The sequence below is a fragment of the Lipotes vexillifer genome, unplaced genomic scaffold (assembly GCF_000442215.2).
Source record: "Lipotes vexillifer unplaced genomic scaffold, Lipotes_vexillifer_v1.1 scaffold67, whole genome shotgun sequence".
Classification (NCBI taxonomy): domain Eukaryota; kingdom Metazoa; phylum Chordata; class Mammalia; order Artiodactyla; family Lipotidae; genus Lipotes; species Lipotes vexillifer.
In genome coordinates, this window is record NW_006797638.1 from 1,256,192 (window position 1) to 1,278,663 (window position 22,472).

General features: G+C 38.2%; 1 protein-coding gene across 1 annotated transcript in view; it reads left to right on the forward strand.

Annotated features, from left to right (window-relative positions):
- Positions 1-16,963, forward strand: part of KIAA0825 (KIAA0825 ortholog) — a 416,652-nt gene extending 399,689 nt beyond the window's left edge. The window contains exon 21 of the mRNA XM_007469758.1: positions 16,846-16,963. Within this exon, the coding sequence (XP_007469820.1) occupies positions 16,846-16,963 (118 nt within the window). The remainder of the gene's footprint in view (positions 1-16,845) is intronic.
- Positions 16,964-22,472: the final 5,509 nt, after the last annotated feature.

Consider the following 22,472-nt stretch of genomic DNA (forward strand, 5'->3'; position numbering starts at 1 on the left):
GTGAACAAGTCTGGACACATAATATACTCCACATTTTGTGTAGCTATTGAAGAGGGCACCACAGCTTACTGAAGGGGCCATAAGATGAAAAAATTTCTTGAAATAGCTTTGATATCCATTCAAATATAAGTTCTTTGAGGGTAAAGATCTTGTTTTTTTGTTTTTTTTGTTTTTGTTTTTTGCGGTACACGGGCCTCTCACTGTTGTGGCCTCTCCCGTTGTGGAGCACAGGCTCTGGACGTGCAAGCTCAGTGGCCATGGCTCACGGGCCCAGCCACTCCGCAGCATGTGGGATCTTCCCAGACCGGGGCACGAACGTGTGTCCCCTGCATCGGCAGGTGGACTCTCAACCACTGCGCCACCAGGGAAGCCCCAAGATCTTGTTTATCATGCCTCTCAACCTCCTTGATATCAGCGTGAAGTTAGAGGAAGCAGTACTTCTAATTAGTTCCCCAGGAGTAAGGAAGGGAAGTGAGGAAGTGGTCCCATCATCCCCAAAGAGCTGAAGCAATGGGAGTTGTCTTGCAAGGCTCCTAATCTGCCACCACTGTAAAAGTTGAGGCATCTCAACTCAAGTGGGTCTGAAATAAATCAGGTCTTCCAGATCTGGCCTGCCATCATGGGGTGCAAAGAGACTGTTGTTGTTTTTTTTTCCCATTAATTAATTTGTTAACAAATACAGAGTGGATATTAACTGGTCTTAAACTGTGAGCAGCTCACATTTCACTTATTATTATAGGAGACACAGAGACATAGGTTGCAGTAGATGTACTATAGTGGGTAAGAGCATTAACTCTAGAGCCAGCTGCTTGGGTTAGAATCCTGGCTCCACCACGGACCAGTTGTGTGACCCTGGGTAACTCCTCGTGTGTGGCAATAATTAAAGTTGCTAGACACAGACAAGATGGTGGAGTAGTAGGACGTGAACTCACCTCTTCTTACAAAAACACCAAAATTACAACTAACTGCTGAACAACCATCAATAAAAAAAACGGTGGAACCTACCGAAAAAGATACTCTACATCCAAAGACAAAGAAGAAGCCACAACGAGACAGTAGGAGGGGTGCAATCACAATAAAATCAAATCCCATACTCACTGGGTGGGTGACCCACAAACTGGAAAATAATTATACCACAGAAGTTCTGCCACAGGCGTGAAAGTCCTGAGTCCCACGTCAGGATCCCCAGCCTGGGGGGTCTGACAATTGGAGGAGGAGCCCCAAGAGAATCTGGCTTTGAAGGCCATCAAGGTGTGATCACAGGAATTCCACGGGACTGGAGGAAACAGAAACTCCACTCTTGGAGGGCACACACAAGGTCTTGTGCACACCAGGACCCAGGAAAAAAAAGCATTGACTTCATAAGACACTGGGCCAGACCTACCTGCTAGTATTGGAGGGTATCTTGCAGAGGTGTGGTGTGGCTGTGGCTCACTGTGGAGACAGAAACATTAGCAGCAGTAGTTCTGAGGAGTACTCATTAGCATGGGCACTCCTGGAGGCCATTTTTCCACCAAGACCTGGCCCCACCCCACAGCCTGTAGGCTCCAGTGCTGGGATGACTCAGGCCAAACAACCAACAGGGCAGGAACACAGCCCCACCCATCAGCAGACAGGTTGCTTAAAGTCTTCCTGAGCACACAGCTTCCCAATAAACACACCCCTTGACATAGCCCTGCCCATCAGGGGCACAAGACCCAGCTCCACCCACCAGTGGGCAAGTACCAGTCCTTCCCACCAGGAAGCCTGCACAAGCCTCTTAGACAGCCTCATCCACTGTGGAGTCAGACAGCAGAAGCAAGAAGAACTACAACCCTGCAGCCTGCATAATGGAAACCACAATCAAAGAAAGTTAGACAAAATGAGATGGCAGAGGAATATGTCCCAGATGAGGGAATAAGGTAAAACCTCAGAAGAACAACTAGGTGAAGTGGAGATAGGCAATCTACCCAAAAAAGAATTCAGAGTAATGACAGTAAAAATGATACATGATCTCAGAAAAAGAATGGAGGTACAGATCAAAAAGATACAAGAAATGTTTAACAAAGACCTAGGAGAACTAAAGAAAAAACAGAGATGAACAGTACAATAACTAAAATGAAAAATACACTAGAAGGAATCAATAGCAGAATAACTGAGGCAGAAGAATGAATAAGTGAGCTGAAAGACAGAATGGTAGAAATCACTGCCATGAAACAAAATAAAGAAAAAGAATGAAAAGAAACAAGGACAGTATCAGAGACCTGGGACAACATTAAATGCATCAACATTCTCATTATAGGTACTGCAGAAGGAGAAGAGAGAGAGAAATGACCTGAGAAAATATCTGAAGGATAATAGCTGAAAACTTCCCTAACATGGGAATGGAAACAGTCACCCAAGTCCAAGAAGCTCAGACAGTCACAGGCAGGACGGACAAGGAGGAACATGCTGAGATGCATACTAATCAAGTTGACAAAAATTAACAAGAAAAAATATTAAAAGCAACAAATAACATACAAGGGAATTCCCATAAGGTTATCAGCTGATTTCTCAGCAGAAACCCTGCAAAGCAGAAGGGAGTGACATGATATATTTACAGTGAGGAAAGGGAAGAACCTATAACCAAGAACACTCTATCCAGCAAGGCTCTCTTTCATATTTGATGGAGAAATCAAAAGCTTTACAGACAAGCAAAAGCTGAGAGAATTCAGCACCACCACACCAACTTTGCAACAAATGATAAAGGAAATTCTCTAGGTGAAAAAGAAAAGGCCACAACAAGAAACAAGAAAATTACAAATGGAAGAGCCCATTAGTAAAGGCAAACATGCAGTAAAGGTAGGAAATCATCCACACACAAATACAAACAAACCAATCACAAGTACTGAAATTGAAACTGTGATTAAAAAATCCCCAACAGACGAAAGTCCAGGACCAGATGGCTTCACAGGCAAATTCTAGCAAACACTTAGAGAAGACTTAACACCTATCCTTCTGAAACTATCCCAAAAATCAGCAGAGGAAGGAACACTCCCAAGCTCATTCTGTGAGGGACACCATCACCTGACACCAAAACGAGACAAAGATATCACAAAAAAAGAAAATTATAGGCCAATATCACTGATGAGCACAGATGCAAAAATCCTCAACAAAATACTAGCAAACTGAATTCAATAGTACATTAAAAGGTTCATACACCATGATCAAGTGGGATTTATCCTAGAGAATCAAGGATTTTTCAACATCTGCAAATCAATCAGTGTGATATACCACATCAAGAAACTGAAGAGTAAAAACCATAAGATCATCTCAATAGATGCAGAAAAAGCTTTTGACAAAATTCGACACCCTTTATGATTAAAAAGCTCTCCAGAAAGTGGGAATAGAGGGAACATACCTCAACATAATAAAGGCCATATATGACAAACCTACCACTAACATCATACTCAAAGGTGAAAAGCTGAAAGCATTTCCTCTGAGATCAGGAATAACACAAGGGTATACACTCTCACCACTTTTATTCAATATAGTTTTGGAAGTCCGAGCCATGACAATCAGAGAATAAAAAGAAATAAAAGGAACCCAAATTGGAAGAGAAGAAGTAAAACTGTCACGATTTGCAGATGAGATGATACTATACATAGAAAATCCTAAAGATGCTACCAGAAAACTACTAGAGCTCATCAATGAATTCGGTAAAGGTGAAGAATACAAAATTAATACACAGAAATATGTTGCATTTCTATACACTAACAACAAAAGACCAGAAAGAGAAATTAAAGAAACAATCCCATTTACCATCGCATTAAAAAGAATAAAATACCTAGGAATAAACCTACCTAAGGAGGCAAAAGACCTGTACTTGGAAACCTGTAAAACGCTGATGAAAGGAACCAAAGATGACACAGATGGAAAGACATACCATGTTCCTGAATTGGAAGAAGCAATATTGTCAAAATGACTATACTACCCAAGTCAATCTACATATTCAGTGCCGCCCCTACCAAATTACCAATGGCATTTTGCACAGAACTAGAACGGAAAATCTTAAAATTTGTATGGAGACACAAAAGACCCCGAATAGCCAAAGCAATCTTGAGAAAGAAAAACAGAGCTGGAGGAATCAGGCTCCCTGACTTCAGAGTATAGTACAAAGCTATAGTCATCAAAATAGTATGGTACTGGCACAAAAACAGACATATAGATCAATGGAACAGGACAGAAAGCCCAGAAATAAACCCACACACCTTTGGTCAATTAATCTACGACAAAGAGGCAAGAATATACAATGGAGAAAAGACAGTCTCTTCAATAAGTGGTGCTGGGAAAACTGGACAGCTACATGTAAAAGAATGAAATTAGAACATTTTCTAACACCATACACAAAAAATAAAATCAAAATGGATTAAAGACCTAAATGTAAAACTGGATACTATAAAACTCTTAGAGGAAAACATAGGCAGAACACTCTTTGACATAAATTGCAGCTATACCTTTTTGGATCTACCTCCTAGAGTAATGAAAATAAAACAAAAATAAACAAATGGGACCTAATTAATCTTAAAAGCTTTTACACAGCAAAGGAAACCATAAATAAAAAGAGAACCCACAGAATGAAGAAAATATTTGCAAATGAAGTGACCAACAAGGAATTAATCTCCAAACTATACAAACAGCTTATGCAGCTCAATATCAAAAAAACAAACAAACAAAAAAAACAACCCAATCAAAAAATGGGCAGATCTAAATAGACATTTCTTCAAAGAAGACATGCAGATGGTCAAGAGGCACATGAAAAGATGCTCAACATCAATAATTATTAGAGAAATGCAAATCAAAACTACAATGAGGTACCATGCTACACTGGTCAGAACGGCCATCATCAAAAAGTCTACAAACAATAAATGCTTTAGCGGGTGTGGAGAAAAGGGAACCCTCCTACACTGTTGGTCGGAATGTAAATTGGTACAGACACTATGGAGAATAGTATGAAGGTTCCTTAAAAACCTAAAAATAGAACTACCATATCATCCAGCAATCCCACTCCTGGGCATATATCTGGAGAAAACCATAATTCGAAAAGATACATGCACCCCAATGCTCACTGCAGCACTATTTACAATAGCCAAGACACAGAAGCAACCTAAATGTCCACTGACAGAGGAATGGATAGAGAAGATGTGGATAAAGAATATATATACAAAGGAATATTACTCAGCCATAAAAATAATGAAATAATACCATTTGCAGCAACATGGATGGACCTAGAGATTATCATACTAAGTGAAGTAAGTCAGTCAGAGAAAGACAAATATCATATGGTATCACTTATATGTGGAATCTAAAACAAAAAATGACACAAATTAACTTATTTACAAAACAGAAATAGACTCACAGACTTAGAGAATGAACTTATGGTTACCAGGGGGGAAGGGTCGGGGGGAGGGATAGATTGGGAGTTTGGGGTTGACATGTATACACTGCTATATTTAATATAGGTAACCAACAAGGACCTACTGTATAGCGTAGGGAATTCTGCTCAATATTCTGTAATAACCTAAATGGGAAAATAATTTGAAAAAGAATAGATACATGTATATGTATAACTGAATCACTTTGCTGTATACCTGAAACTAACACAACATTGTTAATCAACTATACTCCAATATAAAATTAAAAAATTTTAAATTAATTAAAGTTGCTATGAAGGCTAAATGAATTACTATATGCAAAGTCCTTAAAACAGTGCCTGGTACATTGAAACTGCTAAATAAGCATTAGCTGTCATAATTATATGCTCCAAACCCCCCCCCAGTGCCAGTACATAGTAGGCATTCAGTAAATAATTTCATTCATTCAGTAATGAAAGAATGTTGGATACTATGTGAATATGAATACATAGGCAGTGACTCAATGAAGAATAATGGCACCATTAACCATGTAGATCTCTCATTTTCTCCTAGGTTCTAGAACAGTTTTAAACTTTCTAAATTTTTAGCCAATTTTAAATAAAATATGAGCCAGGTCTATATTTCAAATCCTTTTCTAAACATGATGATGCTATTAATTTGAATGAGAGGTTGCAAACAGGCATTTCAGAAAAGCTGATAGATCTCACGTTTATAAATAGTGCTTTCAATCAGACTGTCATCCCCAGAAGTGGTTATGCAGTGGTTAGTTAGCCTTGTGCCAGTCTGCTTGCCAAATCAACCTGTGATGCCTGGGTTGTCATCAGCTTTACATGGCTAGTATAAATGCATTCAATTTTTAGAAGTTTTAGAGTTGCAAATATGTAATCCTTTTCTTCTTGATGAAAATAAGACTTTTTAAACAATCATTTTTGGAGCAAGAATAACATTTCTTGAATGGGATAGACACCAAGTGTCTATAGGACACAGTCCATGAAAATTTACAGGTACATCAAATTTAGCTAGAAAAGAAAAAGACTTTTTTATTTATTAAATTGTACATTACTCTGAGAAAAATACATTGTTGAGAAAAAAAGAGCAATATGGTTCTCATGATATACAGTAGTCTTGACACTTCTAGCAAAGGGCATTTCTTCTGTATCAGCAGTGAGTGCTAGCCAAATAGCATGACCTTGGACTTCTATCTAAACTCTTAGAATTTTTAAACATCCACTGGAGAAAAAAGTCTCTATGGAAATACGGGTAATTTACTGGTAACCGAAAAGTTCAGCTTCCATTACTACTGATGGCTATGCTTCCATTTATGTTTTCCCTAAGCCATAACTATTTAAAATGTTACGATTAGCATTCCTCCTTGTCCCATTGGTTGGTATATAACTCTCCTACTTAAATATATAGAACAAATCATATTAATTAAAACAAATTGTTGGAAAGTTAAGTTGTGTTGCAGATAGTCTCTGTAGACTATAAGTTCAAATTAAGGGTTTTGCTGCTTGTTCCTGAGCTTGGAACGATTCATTTTACTGTATTAGTAGTAGCAAAAGAAATCAACTACCTTATGAAAGAACATCCATTTGAATTCTTGCAGAAATAGCTAGATAAACTGCATATATAGCTAGTTATCATAAACATATAACAAATTCTTGGCTAAAGCAAGCAACCAACCTGCTAACTGATGATGGCAAGTTTTGATATTTAATTATATTGAGTATGGATTTCAGATATGTGTATTTATATATATATTTAATATATATTTCACTATTCATTTATTCTATTTATTTCTGTATATTTCTATACATTAAATATATACAGCATTGGGTTTCAGGGGTTCTAAGTGGTATATTAACAAACTGTGATGTATTTTCATAAAATAAACAGACAAACCTTATTTTCTGGATATTGAAGTGTTAAATTGAGGCAAAGTAATTTGACGGGAGTTGGAATAACTCACTTTATTTTAAGAAATGCTTATGTTTTGTAACTTCCAAAGGCCAGGATGTGATTTCCATTTATTGTATTCTATAAACACTGAACATCCTTTACAGTTCACAAAAACCTCTATAATATTCAAAATAAAATCTCTATTCTAAGTTTGACAATAAAACAGTACAAATAAATGATATTCTTAACCGTTTTTGACCTTTTTTTTTGAATGAGTTACCTTAATGCTTTCTTTTTTCCTACTGAATTCTCCCCAAACTAGTATACCTTAATTGGCTTGAGGGAATAACTAACTTAAATTAGAAATAAGTTTGCAAAGCTCTCTCTGATCCCTTATCAAAAGTGAGATTTTTTGCCATCCTCTCATTCCCTAATGCTCCTACTGAAAATGGTATAAGGCCTCGTAGCTCCCATGTATGATTCCTATTATTTAACTACTTTAGAGATTCAATACAAAGTTCAGAGAAAAGCAAAACTTTTAAAGTATTAAAAATTACTATCTAGGGGCTTCCCTGGTGGCACAGTGGTTGACAGTCCGCCTGCCGATGCAGGGGACACGGGTTCGTGCCCCGGTCTGGGAAGATCCCCATGCCGCGGAGCAGCTAGGCCTGTGAGCCATGGCCGCTGAGCCTGCGCGTCTGGAGTCTGTGCTCCACAATGGGAGAGGCCACAACAGTGAGAGGCCCGCGTACCGCAAAAAAAAAAAAAAAAAGTACTACATAGAAGGAAATTCTAAACTATTCTTTTTGGAGAAGATAAAGCTAAGCAATAAATCAACTGTCTATGTTACATGAAAAGAATAACAATTTCTCCATTTTCACCAAATGTATGATAAGGAAGATGAACTGAAACTATATACATTTCTTAAAACTTCGGTTCTAAAACATTAGGTAAACGTGGTTGTGGATTTGCCTCATCTGGAGAACATATGAGAAAGTAGGGAGGTCTCAGGACTTCCCTGGTTGTGCAGTGGTTAATAATCCGCCTGCCAATGAGGAGATACCGGTTCAGTCCCTGGTCCAGGAAGATTCCACATGCCGCAGAGCAACTAAGCCCGTGTGCCACAACTACTGAGCCTGCACTCTAAAGCCCACAAGCCACAACTACTGAGCCTGTGTGCTGCAACTACTGAACCCTGTGTGCCTAGAGCCCGTGCTCCGCAACAAGAGAAGCCACCACAATGAGAAGCCCACTCACGCAACCAAGAGTAACCCATTCGCCGCAACTAGAGAAAGCCCACGTGCAGCAACAGACCCAACACAGCCAAAAATAAATAAATAAATATATTAAAAAGAAAAAAAAGAACCTACTGTTTGGCTGGGTGTGGGGTAATAGAGAAGAGTGTTAGTTTTTATGTAAGAGAGGTGTTTTGTTTTGTTTGTATTTTAATATCATACTAAGCATTTAAAATTAAGTATTAAGTTTATTATTCCTATAAAAGAAGTTTCAGCAAATGAGTTGCGTAGACAAAGCTAAGTGATTAGGAAAATGTTTCATTATTGACAGACTGTGGATAATTTGTGTATTTTAAAAATCATGTATTAGTTTAACCTATAGATTCTCAAAAGCACTTTTCCTATCATATTGATTGTTTTTCTTTCTGAGACTTTAGTCCATGTTTCAGTCATAGTACTGAGGCAGTAAAAAGGAGCAGAAAATCACAATAAGAATATTCACACATAAGAATATATTAAAAAATAGAGAAAAATGCTAACATTTTATATTAAACTTAATTTTTTTCTTCAAGATATTAACATTTTGTTGTAGTTCAAAAAAAAAAAAAAAAGTACTACATAGAAGGAAATTCTAAACTATTCTTTTTGGAGAAGATAAAGCTAAGCAATAAATCAACTGTCTATGTTACATGAAAAGAATAACAATTTCTCCATTTTCACCAAATGTATGATAAGGAAGATGAACTGAAACTATATACATTTCTTAAAACTTCGGTTCTAAAACATTAGGTAAACGTGGTTGTGGATTTGCCTCATCTGGAGAACATATGAGAAAGTAGGGAGGTCTCAGGACTTCCCTGGTTGTGCAGTGGTTAATAATCCGCCTGCCAATGAGGAGATACCGGTTCAGTCCCTGGTCCAGGAAGATTCCACATGCCGCAGAGCAACTAAGCCCGTGTGCCACAACTACTGAGCCTGCACTCTAAAGCCCACAAGCCACAACTAGTGAGCCTGCGTGCCACAACTACTGAAGCCCGCATGCCTAGGGCCCGTGCTCCACAACAAGAGAAGCCACCACAGTGAGAAGACCACACGCCGCAACGAAGAGTAGACCCCGCTCGAGGCAACTACAGGAAGTACGCGCACAGCAACAAAGACCCAACGCAACCAAAAATAAATAAATAATTAAAAAAAAAAAAGTAGGTACGTCTCATCTATCAAGTATAGTATTATAAAGACCTGTCTCCAAAGTTAAGAGACTCTCTAATTCTGTGGTTTATGTGGATAAAAAGAGCTACTAAAAAATGGTGCCATTTATATTCATGGTGATTACATTCAAAGCTGATTTTCTGGTTTATAATAGATTTCCCATAGCTATTCATGAATCACAATATTCAAGAAGTTTTTCTCAAATTTAGGATAGCATTTTATCTGTCCCCTCCCTAAAGTTTGTCCTTTGGGATTAACTGCTGTTCAGAATCACCTTTCTACAGAAACGTCTTTAAAGAAGGACATCAAATTCTATAGTTTCCAATTTTACCATAGGATTTGATAATGACCTTTAAAAAGTGAGGAGGCATTCTGTCATTAATGTTGCTACCTTTCCAGTGAATGAGGAAGGACATGAATTACTCCCCGAGATTACCACAGATTGCTTCATGAGTGAAGGAAGAAATGCCTGAATTATGCCTTTCCCACAAACAATTGCTAAGATAAAGCCTAAGGAAATGGCACCAGTGCCTTATATTTTCACTGACATTTCATACCTAAACTGAAATATTCTACAAAATCTTTATGGGATTTTGAATATGGATTTAGAATAATTACTCAGTCAAGCCCATATGACGACCTCTTTTGGTCTGCATAAGCTCCCTGAAGGGAAGACCATATCCAGCTCAGCTCACCTCTACATTACCTAGCCCAGTGTTTTGAGGTTAGCAGGTACTCAGTAAATGTTTGCTGGATGAATGGGCAAATTAATTATACACAGTAAAACTGTTCTAAAATGTGGCTCATTGTGATAAATACCAAATAAACCACAAACCAAAGCAGATCTCTCATAACATAAGCTATACATGTACTAAAAGCCCAACATAGTAACTTAGAAGGTCCTCTAATTTCAGTCTTTTATGTAGAGGTGCACTACAGTTAATTTCCTACCATTACCATTCACTGAGACAGAGTTTCCCAGAGTTTTGCTAATTGGGCCAGTCTTTTATTTCTTCTATACCTACAGCAGCATATCCTAAGAACTGGTATGGAGATGATTAGTAAATGAATGAACTTGCAAGAAGCTGTTGCCTTCTGGTATGATCATTGAGTTTAAGACCTTAAGAATCAACTAATGATGTAGAAACAAAGGATGAGGAGACTAATTTTAAGACTCTTAGAGTCCTCATATTTATGATTCATACAAATAACAATTTAACAATACCTATTCTAGATACCTACTACTACCTGTTGTGACACTAGAGGTTAAAGATTATTATTTCTTCAATCCAGCTAAGAATAACATAGGAACATCTAAGCTTCTAACACATAGCAATCAACAGATATTTTGTGAGTGCTTAAAGTGTACAGAGTATAGTGTACAAAGCACTATGTTGTTTGCTATTTGAAATATCTTCTTTGAAAAAAAAATTGTAGTAAAAGTTATAATTAAAAGTCTTCCTCAAGGAACTGAAAATATAGATGAAACCATACTACACATGGGGACTTCCCTGGTGGTCCAGTGGCTAAGACTCCATGCTCCCAATGCAGGGGGCCCAGGTTCGATCCCTGGTCAGGGATCTAGGTCCCTGCTGCAACTAAGAGTTTGCATGCCGCAACTAAGGATCCCACATGCCACAACTAAAGATCCTGCAAACTGCAACTAAGACCCGGTGCAGCCAAATAAATAAATATTAAAGAAAAATACTACATGTGAAAAAAAAGCAATGTCATCACTCAAGAAAGTAATAGAAGTAACAAGGCAATATATGGTTAATTTACCAAAATAGTGCTGATATTAGGTACTATAGGACTCAAAGGAGGACAATCACATCAGGGTTAGGTAGTTGGGAAGGACTTTATGAAAGAGGTGAGATATGGACTGAGTCTGAAGAATGAGCAGGTTTGGGATATATGGAAAGGCGTTTCAAGTGAATGGAATAGCAAAAGTAGACATGCAAATGTGGGAAAACATAAGTCCAAAGGCAATATGGAGAATCATCTTCTCCCTGAGGAGAGATGGTGGCAGCTAAACAGAACTACTGCCGAGGTAGAACACTAAGACTTAATAAACTCTCTGGGCAGGGCAGTCATTGAAGGTTTGGTGTAGCAGTGGTGTGAGGCTTGAGCTCTGAATATCTGGGGAATACTGCACTGTTCAGGCAATAAAATCATGAGCACCTATGATTCTGCACCCATTTCCAATGTGTGGAGGTTTTTTTTTTCCATATCACCAGGTAATTCTCTGCCACCAGCTGGGTGTCCCATAATTCAATACAGTTCTGGGACTACCTGGAGATGACATCAGATCCCATAGGTTAAGGGCTTCTTCCTACAGGATTACCCTCTGCCTCTGAACTTCAGATGCCAATTGCAAGTCCAGGTTGTCACCTAGGCTTCTGACAAACCTGGCTACAGATTGGAAGTTCCGCTGACCCCCTCCTTGGGTTCCATTAATTTGATAAAGAAGCTTACAGAACTCAGAGAAATTTTTTACTTACTAGATTACTGGTTTATTTTAAAAGGATATAACTCAGGAACAGCCAGATGGAAGAGATACCTAGGGCAAGGCATGGGGAAAGGAAGTGGAGCTTCCATGCTCTCTCTCCCAGCATGCCACTCTCCACAAATCTCCATGTGTTTACCAACTTGGAATCTCTCTGAACCCTCTCCTTTTAGATTTTTATGGAGGCTTCATTACACAGGCATAATTGACTAAATCATTGGTCATCGGTGATGGAATTTAATCTCCAGCCCCTCTCCCCGGAGGTGGAGGGTGGGACTAAAAATTCCAGCTCTCTAATCATGTGGTTGATTCTACTGGTAACCAGCCTCCAACCCTAGGTGCTTCCATTAACATAACAAAAGACACCTTTCTAGCTCTCCCCGCGCAGTAAATTCCAAGGGTTTTAGGACCTCTGTGCCAGAAATTTGCAAGAAGATTAAAATTTATTTCTTATTACAAATCACACTATCACAGCACCCGAACTGTGGACTGATTGCAGAGGGAGGAATGTGAGAATGACTGCAGAGTAAGTTGTCCCTTAACTGGAGACTGACAGTGCAGACAAGATTGGAAGCAGAGGCGTAAATTACTTTGTGAACTTCAGACCCTGTGTTACTGAGTGTGGGGGGGCTAATGGTCAATTTGAATAAGCGAAAAATATATATATGAAAAAATATATGAATGATGAATATAATTGGAATGGGAGTGAAAATAACATCAAGAAGTTGAATTTAGAGAGCTTGGGACGAAAACGAATTTTAAAGATACTGAATTACTGTTTGGGAGACAGATGAATTACAGATGTGGAGACAACAGTTGAATATGTGGGGTTAGACGTGGGGCTTTCCAAGAGAGAAGAGAAAATAGTCTAGGACTGAATCCTGAAGAAAACCCACATTTATAGGACAGCAGGAAGAAGAGAACAGAGACATGATTTTCCCCTCTGATTTCAATCTCCCTTTGAAGCCAGTCTGCACTGTGCTGTACAGAGAAGGACAAAAAGGGTTGTTTGAGAAGAATAAAGTCCAATATGACTTCACTTTTCACTCCTCAGATACCAACTGGTAGGACAATTTGAAATCATTAATTTGGCCAGATGGTTAATGTTGTTTAACAGTGAAATTAACTAATAAATAATTATAAAGCACTTTGTAAATATGAAATACTACATAAATGTTTAATAACATTAAATCAGGAGGCTTATTTCTAGTTACATTTTTATATCCAAGTGTTTTATTGGTGTTTCAGGAGAAATGCCAATAATATGATCGAATGCCATCATTATAGACTGTACTTGAAAAATACAACAAAGGGATTACAGGAGAACAAAAACAGCCCTGGCCATGCTAGGCTGAACAGAGTGAACTGGCAAGAAATGTCTCCCTTGTGAAAAACAAGAGGCAACAACAACATGATCATAGAAATGTATAACTGAACACTGAGTAAAACCACTGTAATATGCAGCAACTTCATCTTACCCACACGTTTATAAAAACGGAATTTATCAGATAAAACGATGTGAAGGGCACAGGGTAGGAGAAGGAACAACAAGTTAGGAGCTGTGGGGAAGCCACTTGATACAAGTAGAGTCTCATAAAATAATAGCAACATTTTATGAATTCATAGCTCACTTACTATTTACAATAATGCATTAAGATGTATACCATGAGAGGGTGGGAGGGGATATGGGGATATATGTATACATATAGCTGATTCACTTTGTTATACAACAGAAACTAACACAGCATTGTAAAGCAATTATACTCCAATAAAGATGTTTAAAAGTTGCTAAAAATAGCATCCCCTATTTTGCATATGAGACAGCTAAGGCACAGAGAGGTTAAGAAACTTGCCCAATATCACACAGTCAGTAAAAGGCAGAATCAGGATTCAAACCTAGACAGTGTGGCTACAGTGTCTGCTGGGAGGAATCTGGGAAAGGTTTTATTTCCCTGATAAAGTGAGTCAGGTGCAGCTCTAGCCCCTTCCTCCTTTTTCCTGCCTGAAAACAAGGACATGATGCTGAAGCTACAACAGTCATCTTGGAACCATGAGGTAAAGGACAAGAAAACACAGAGGCACCAGCCCTGCTGCTGTCAAGCTACTTAACCCATGCCAGTAGTCACCCACCTCTGGATTTCTTATTATGTGAGAAAAATAAACACCTGTTTGTGTAAACCACCACAGTCAGGATTTCTGTTATTTGCAACTTTAACCAATATGCCAAATGATCATGATACTACTACTAACAGTTATCACTTATTGAGTGTTTGCTATGAACTGTGCACTACTTTGTATGTTTTATGTATACTTAGTCATTTCATTCTGATGGCAACTCTATGAAGCAGGCGCTGTTATTATTCCCATTTCATTGATAAGGAAACTGAAGTATACTTCATCTGGCTTGCCCAAGGCCACACAGCTTGTAAGGGATTCAAATCCAGCCCCTGACTTTAAAACCTCTACTCTTCAGCAAATAGTATTCTAAGCAGTGAAACACTAAACACTATTTCAGTTAAAATCACAAATTAAATAGGGATGCTTCAACATTATTCTGGAGATTTTGGAGCACATGTTGCTCAGCAAGGATGCTACTGACATTTCAGGAAGACAACTCTTTATTGTTTAGGTTTGCTGTATATTAAAGATGTTTACCATCTCTGTTCGCTGGGTCCTAGAAGCACTCCCTAGACTGTGTCAACTAAAAATGCTCTCCACATTTCCCCATAGGGAGGTGGTGTCACCCCAGTTAAAACCACCATTCTAGAACATTATTCAGCAACATTCTCTGTAAAAGTCCAAATAGTAGATAATTTAGGCTTAGTAGGACAGTTGGTCTCAGTCAGTGTCATTCGCAATTACTAAAATCTGACACTGTAGAGTGAAATCAATCATAGGCAATACATACACAAATGAGCATGGCCGTGTTCCTATCAAACTATTTCGACCACATTTTACAGATGAGAACTCTGAGGCATAGAAGAGGTTAAGAAACTTGCCTGAAGTGGTTCAACTAGTACGTGAGGGGTATGGATTCATCCCAAAGACAGAGTGATTCCAGAGCATGTGCTCTTAATCAGGATACTTTTGAGTTCACAGATTTTAGATGTTTTTCTCCTAGTAGAAGGCATAGTGAATGCCTCAGAGAACTTCTCACACTCCAGATTTCTGGCCCTCCTCCTCTTCTTGCCTGGTGTTGGTTGCTCTTTTCTACAGTAAGGGTCCCCCAGGACTTGCTTCTCTGATAGTAAGGACTCATGCTACCATGGACACACTTTATGCTTAACCACTCCCCAAGCATGGCTCTCCTGGTTGGCTCTGACACACAGCTATCCACAAAGGCCCCCAAATAAAAGATTCTACCAAACTAATCACTAGAACAGTTACTTTGCCATATGTATATCTCACCTCCTAGGGCTGGCCAGGCATTGAACCCAACACTCCAACAAGGAAACCTGTGTGGAAACAGGGATCCTATTAGCAGGTTTCTATGGAAAATGCAATGCCCTTGCCTCCTTTTCACTAGTCAAACAAGATCAGAACAGTCTCACCCCAAATTGTTATCCTTTCCTCATGTATGACAGGCTGTTTATTATCTAGGAATTCTGACTATAATAAAATAGGGAGCTTCTGGAAAACATTCAGTGAACAGCTGCTTATCTGTTAGAAATCCTATCCCCTTGAAGCCCTTCTAGCAGAGGGTCTTTTAGGATTATCAACACTGGTTTTAAAATCTTTTTGAGACAGCATATCATGGTTGATGGCTTAGGGGCTGGTAAAAACAGGAATGAGGAAAAGAAAAAGGAAATATATGCAGACGACTCCTTGTTGTAGTGCTGGATTAAGTATGCCATGGCCATTCCTGGGGCAGTGGCATATATAAGAGAGGAAGGAAGGATTAACAATACTTGGGTTATTGTGATATTTACTTTGCAAGATTATATACAAATATAGTTCCATATCCTAAAATTTTGTTCTGTATCTCCCAATCATCCAGAATTAGAAAGTCTTTATAGTCTTTTCTTTTTTTTTCTTTAGCAAATGCTCTATGGAACCTTGCTGACAATTTGCTGCTTTTCTTGGGTGATTTAACTTGATTACTTGAAATCTGATCTTATTTCTAGAAATAGATGGACCTGCCTTTAAGGTATATCCAATTCAGCTTGGTATTATTCTTGTGGCTAAAGTCTTCCTGGCAAATGTCTCTGCAACTTAAAGCCACTGATATGTTGATCAGTGAGGGGAAAATACTATGAAAAATATTTGCTTATTAATTGCTAATTCTAGATGGATCCATATGCATGCATATTCTGGGAAGCCATACATTTTTTAAATATAGAAATATAGAAAACTTACTTAAAACAATACTTAGAAACTTTCCCCTGGAGTAGAGCTGGTTTGACTCTACTTCCGTTCCCATTCTCCTGGCCCACTCTGCAGAAGCAGTGCCAAGGAACGATGTTGCTCAAGAGGCACTGAGTAAAGGAATAAAGAAGGACAAACACTCAGTAAATCAGTGACTGCTCATATTCAACCCTGAAAAACTGAGTGTTGAATGTAGTTTGGAAGTTACAAAAATGCTAAGATGTGATTTTTCTTTTAGGTGGGAAATGAGGAAGGATGAAAGACTAGAAGAGGAAGAAAAAGCAATGCTGGAACATCTAAAACTAATGTGTACCATCCAGGACTCTTCTGCCTCAGATAACACAGAGGAACAGTAATCTGCAGAAAACAGCAACAGTTTTATTTTAGGAAATAATCACATGTAATGGAGTAGGATTTTTACTCTAGTCAGAATGAACCTCTGATGTGCTGTGAAGCGTGAAACCAATGACTGAGTAATCTCTGAACTGAAAAAGAGTACGGCACATAAAGAATAAAATGCTACATATTTTTTATTTTTAAAATAATTTCAAATGTTTTTCTTTCCTCAGTCTTTCTCTTAATATGATATATCTACTGCCATCTCGTGTTCCCTTTGAATTATTTTTTTTCTTTCAGTCTTGAAGTATCTATGGCAATAGGCAAAATGTTTGGAAATCTTTTCCCAAAGGATTTTTAAATACAACATTTGGATGTTAAGTTGGAGTCACATACCCCCCTGAGGGTCATCTGAAAATTTCAAATTAATTTTGTAGCCATAGCCCAAGTCCAGGTCTTAATTGCCTTTAATACCCACCACTTTACCAGTCTCCTTTCCCATAGCCTCTTCCTCATCCAATTTATTTTAATCAGAGCCACAAAAAGCACTCTCTTGAAGTATACCTTTAGTAATATCTATGCCTACAGTGGTTTTTCAAACATCAGATTCAAACTTCTAATCATATCCTATCAGAACCTATACCAGCGGTGCCACGTTCAACAAACTGCCTGTCATCCAAGCCACACGCTTGCCATTTTTCCCAACTAGAAACCATCTTTCTCCCAAAATCATGTTCTAAATTCACTCCAGCAATTTCGTTATCCATGGTTCCATAGTTTCTGTTACTTCTCTTATTTCCATTGCATTGATACACACACACGAACACAGGCACACACACACATGAAGGAAACGGAACGTGTACTAGTGCCTCTATGCCAAGTAGGGTTGTATTTACTATATTCTTCCCATCAGTGCCTGATATTAGATTAAAAAGACCTACAATATAATATGAAATCTCCCTTTATAGCAGTAGTCTCCCCAGATACCTACTATAGAGTTATTCATCTAGCGGGCAGTTAATAAACACAGTTGTTTAAATGGCTGTCATTGTAAGAAGACAGCAAAGACAATTAGACTGTTGAGCAACCTATAGGACATCTGGGAGAAGCCTTATATCATGAACTATTTTAGACCATATGACATTGAACATCATTGTTTCTGATGTTCTCAGGTTATTCATGTTCCCACATTCTGTGATTTTTATAAAATATGTATAGGCTACATGATTTCCAAAGGAAAGTACTGGGACATTTTTCAAAGAGTAAAGCTTGGAGTGCAGAGGACACCTTAGAAAATCTCCTGCATTATTCCCTTACATAAAAACACATAAACGGCCATGTAGCCAGCTGCCTGCCAAATAACACATTTTACTTTTAAAGAATGTACTTTAGTTGGCCAGTATAATCATAAACCAAGTGTTTTAAGACATGGTTGAAATAATTTCTAAAAATTTTATGCAAACCATTTAAAAAATGCTAAGAAATTTTTATGAGCATTAGACTTTCCACATACTCTTATCTATAAACAGTTACTATAACAACAAACATAAGGCAATGGTTGACTTTATTCCTTCAGCTTAGTGATGGTCTACGTACTAAATCTGCACAACTATATTTTATTAGAATAGACACTAAAATAGAAAGTCAAAAAAAATAAACTGATCCAAAAGCTAAATAAAATAATCTTATAAAGTTATAGGATTTCACATTTGGCTCCTTTTGTTTTCTAATATATCTAAGGATCATCTGTTAACACTATTTTTTATTGAATCTGTTCACTTCTGTATTAATCCTGGAAAGTGATTTAGTTTGTCTTGAAAAAATGTCTATATGGCTCCCTTCCAAAAGGAAAGAAGTATAGTAAGGGGAGAATGAGATAAATTGAAAGGAGAGAAATGTAGAAAAGAGAGAAGAGTTTGCATTTGATTTCTCTTCTATGCTTGATCTATGAAATTACTGTAGCCATAAGTGCAGTAAAATTTATAATTGGGAAATTTAAATAAGTTATTGTTTTACCAGATCATTTTGACTTTACATTTGATATGTTTCTTAAAGTATGATAAAAAGTGGTACTCCAAAACAATTACTCTTTCTCACATTTTTGTATAAGTTAACAATAAGAATGAAGCCTAATATTTTATAACTATATATGCTTATTACAAAAATGTTATCTTCCTATAAAATATTATCTTCCTTCTGTGCTTTATTTAACTGTATTTTTATGTAATTTTAAAGAGGTATCTATTATTGGCCTAGCAGTGTTAAAATAGTATGAATTAATTTCTAATAAAATATATTTTATTCTTAACAACACACGTTTGAACTGTGCAGGTTCACTTATATGCAGATGTTTTACTGATATGTACTACAGTACTCCATAACATTGAATTGATTGATCTGTGGATACAGAACCATGGGTTACACACAGGATAGGTACCCCTAACCCCTGTGTTGTTCAAGGATCAACTGTATAGATGATAATGTGTATTTCAGATATTTTACATTTGTCATGTCGATGAAAAAATGTTACAAAACTACCAACCAAGAAATAGGAAAAGTAAATCACTATTTTGTGTACTAATATCTGCTCACTCTAAATATCCTACTATGTCAGTTCACAGATTCTTGAGTCAAAGCGAGCTTCAGGTAGTTTATAATAGGAATTTCTTATAAAAAAAATTTGTTTTTTTAAATGATTTTAATGATACTTGAAATATTTCATAATGTTTAAAAAACATTTTAAAAGTTGTATTTAGCCTTAAAAAGGAAGGAAACCCTGTCAACATTGATAAACTTTGAGGGCATTATGCTAGGTGAAATAAGACAGTCACAAAAAGACAAATGCTGTATGATTCTACTTATATGAGGTATCTAAAGTAGTCAAATTCATAGAAAAAAGTAGAATAATGGCTACTCAGGACTAGAGGAAGTAGAAAAGAGGGGTTGTTTAATAGGTAGAGTTTCAGTTTTACAAGATGAAAAATGTTCTGAAGGTATGTTTTACAATAGTGTGAATATATTTAACACTACAGAACCATACACTTAAAAATGGTTAAGATGGTAGATTTTATATTATGTCTTTTTTACCACAATTTAAAAAAAAACTGGTAAAAGTGGTATCTCTACTGATGAACTTTCCTAACATGATGCCTGAAAGCTTTTAAATTTTAATGGGGAACTATGAGACCTGTATATTCAGTATCAGCTATTATTCTACACAATGATAAAAACTATCTGCTTTGCCTTTGAGAAATGTTTTCAACAGCATCATCAGTAAAGCAGTAAACTCTTGTTTCTCCAGAATTTAAAGAATCCAAAACCTTGTATTGATATAACCCTTTCCCCTCAAAATATCGTAATAATTACTTGTAAGAATAAAGATCTATATCAGTAATTACTACAGCATAACAATATTATCATAATTTGGCAGCTTGAAACAATACACATTTATTACCTCATAGTCTCTAAGTCCAGTGTCTGGGCATGGTTTAACTGGGTTCTCTGCTTAGGATCTCACAAGGCTGCAATGAAGGTGTCAGCCAGGTCTGTGGTCTCACCTAAGGTTCAACTGGGTAAGGTGCCACTTCTAAGTTCACATCATTGTTGACAACATTCATTACCTTGCGGGCTATCAACTCAGGGCCTCAGTTTCTTGCCATGTGAGTCTAGCCAAAATGGCCTCTCTGTTCCTCAAAGTCAGTAAGGGACAGAGAGTCTCCTTGCAAGATCAATGTTACAATTGTATGTAACATAATCACATGCATTTAATCATGCATATTCCATCTCCTTTACCAAATTCTAGTGGTTAAAAGCAAGTCACTCATCCCATTCATACCCAGGAGGAAGGGATCACACAATAGTGTGAATGCTAGGAGGTGGGGATGATGGTAGCCACCCTGGAGTCTCTCCATCACAAGTTAGAATTTAGGCACTGAAATATCCTACATGGGGGGACCAGCAGAGAAGTGGAAGTAGGGCTGGACTAGGAATAAGAACTGGGAGTTAGTATTTTTTGTCATTTATTAAGCTGCTACTATAAGCCAGGCTCTGTGCCAGACTCTCAATGAGTACAATTTAATCCACTCTAAGCACTTAATGAGGTCTGTATTGGAGTCCCATTTGAGATAATAAGAGTTGTAGATACGTGAAAAAACTGACCCAAATTTTAAATAAAGATGCACAGTGAGGTTCTGGTTCAAGATGGCAATGTAGGAATAGCCTGAACTCACCTCCTCTCACAGACACACTGAATCTGCAGCTACATATGGAACAAATTCCTCTGGAAAAAAAAAACCTAAAAACTAGCTAAGTGATAATTACACATTGAGCAAAAGAGGAAAAGCCACATCAAAGTGGGTAAGAGAGGCTGAGACACAATCTATCTTGTCATAAACCTTGCCACTGGTGGGGTGACCCACAATCAGGAAGGGACTCAAAACCTGGAGCTTGAGGCCACATCAGACACCCCAGCATTTAAGACCTGCACCTGTGAGATGAGACCCCAAAATATCTAGCTTTGAAAACCAACAGGGCTTGCATCCACAAGATCCACAAGGCTACAGTGATCTGAGAAATGTCTATTAAAGATTCATGCGCTAGGACTCATCCTGGGCCAGAAACAGAAGCACCTGATCTCATCCAGACTTTATGTGAAAGAGGCTCATTTGCTAATCTTAAAGCATCTGCCTGAGGTACAGGCATCCAACTTAACACAAATTTAGGCGCCTGCTGGGATACTCTTAGGGACAGATGCTGATGGGCATAATTTTCTTTCCAGTGGGTGCCACCTTTCCAGTCCCCCTCTGTCTCACTCCAGCAGGCAGGTGCCATCTGCATACTCTCCCTCTGTCATGCTTCAGCGTGCTAGTATCTCCTGGATGAACTTTTACAAGCATCTGGGGCCACAGCTTCTGTGGTTGCCGCCAAGGGGACACCCAACGATCTCCTGGCTTTGGCTGCCACGGGAGGCTTGTGTTCCTGGGTCTCACTGGGCTGTAACAATTGAAGAGAGAGAGATCTCCACAGACTGCCAGGCCCATAGATAGCAGACTGAAACACATATATAGTCTTTCTAAGAAAGAGGCCTATTGGCTCATCCAGGAGCTTTGGCCTGAGAGAGGCAGGCTTCTGGTTTAGCACACATCTAGGCGGCCTCTCAAGGAATGGAGGCTAGTAGATGCAATCTTTGTGCTCTCCTTCTGCATCACTCCAGCTCACTGACATCTCCCAGAAAGAAGATTATTACCCTTCTCTGGCACCCCCAATTTTTGCAGGTTCCACCAGGGGACACCTCTATATCACCTGGCTCTGGTGGTCGGCTGAGCTTCCAGTCACAGGTACCACAGGACTGTAACTAATGGAGATAAAGGTTTTATACAGCTATCACTCCCAGGGCACAAAAAGAGGCAACAGGCCAAGGAGCTCAAAATTTCTGTGAAAGAGGCCTATTAGTACATCATCACAGCTGCTGCCTGAACAGCAGGCCTCTAATTAAATACACATCTAAGGGCCGATTGTAATTCTTTCCCT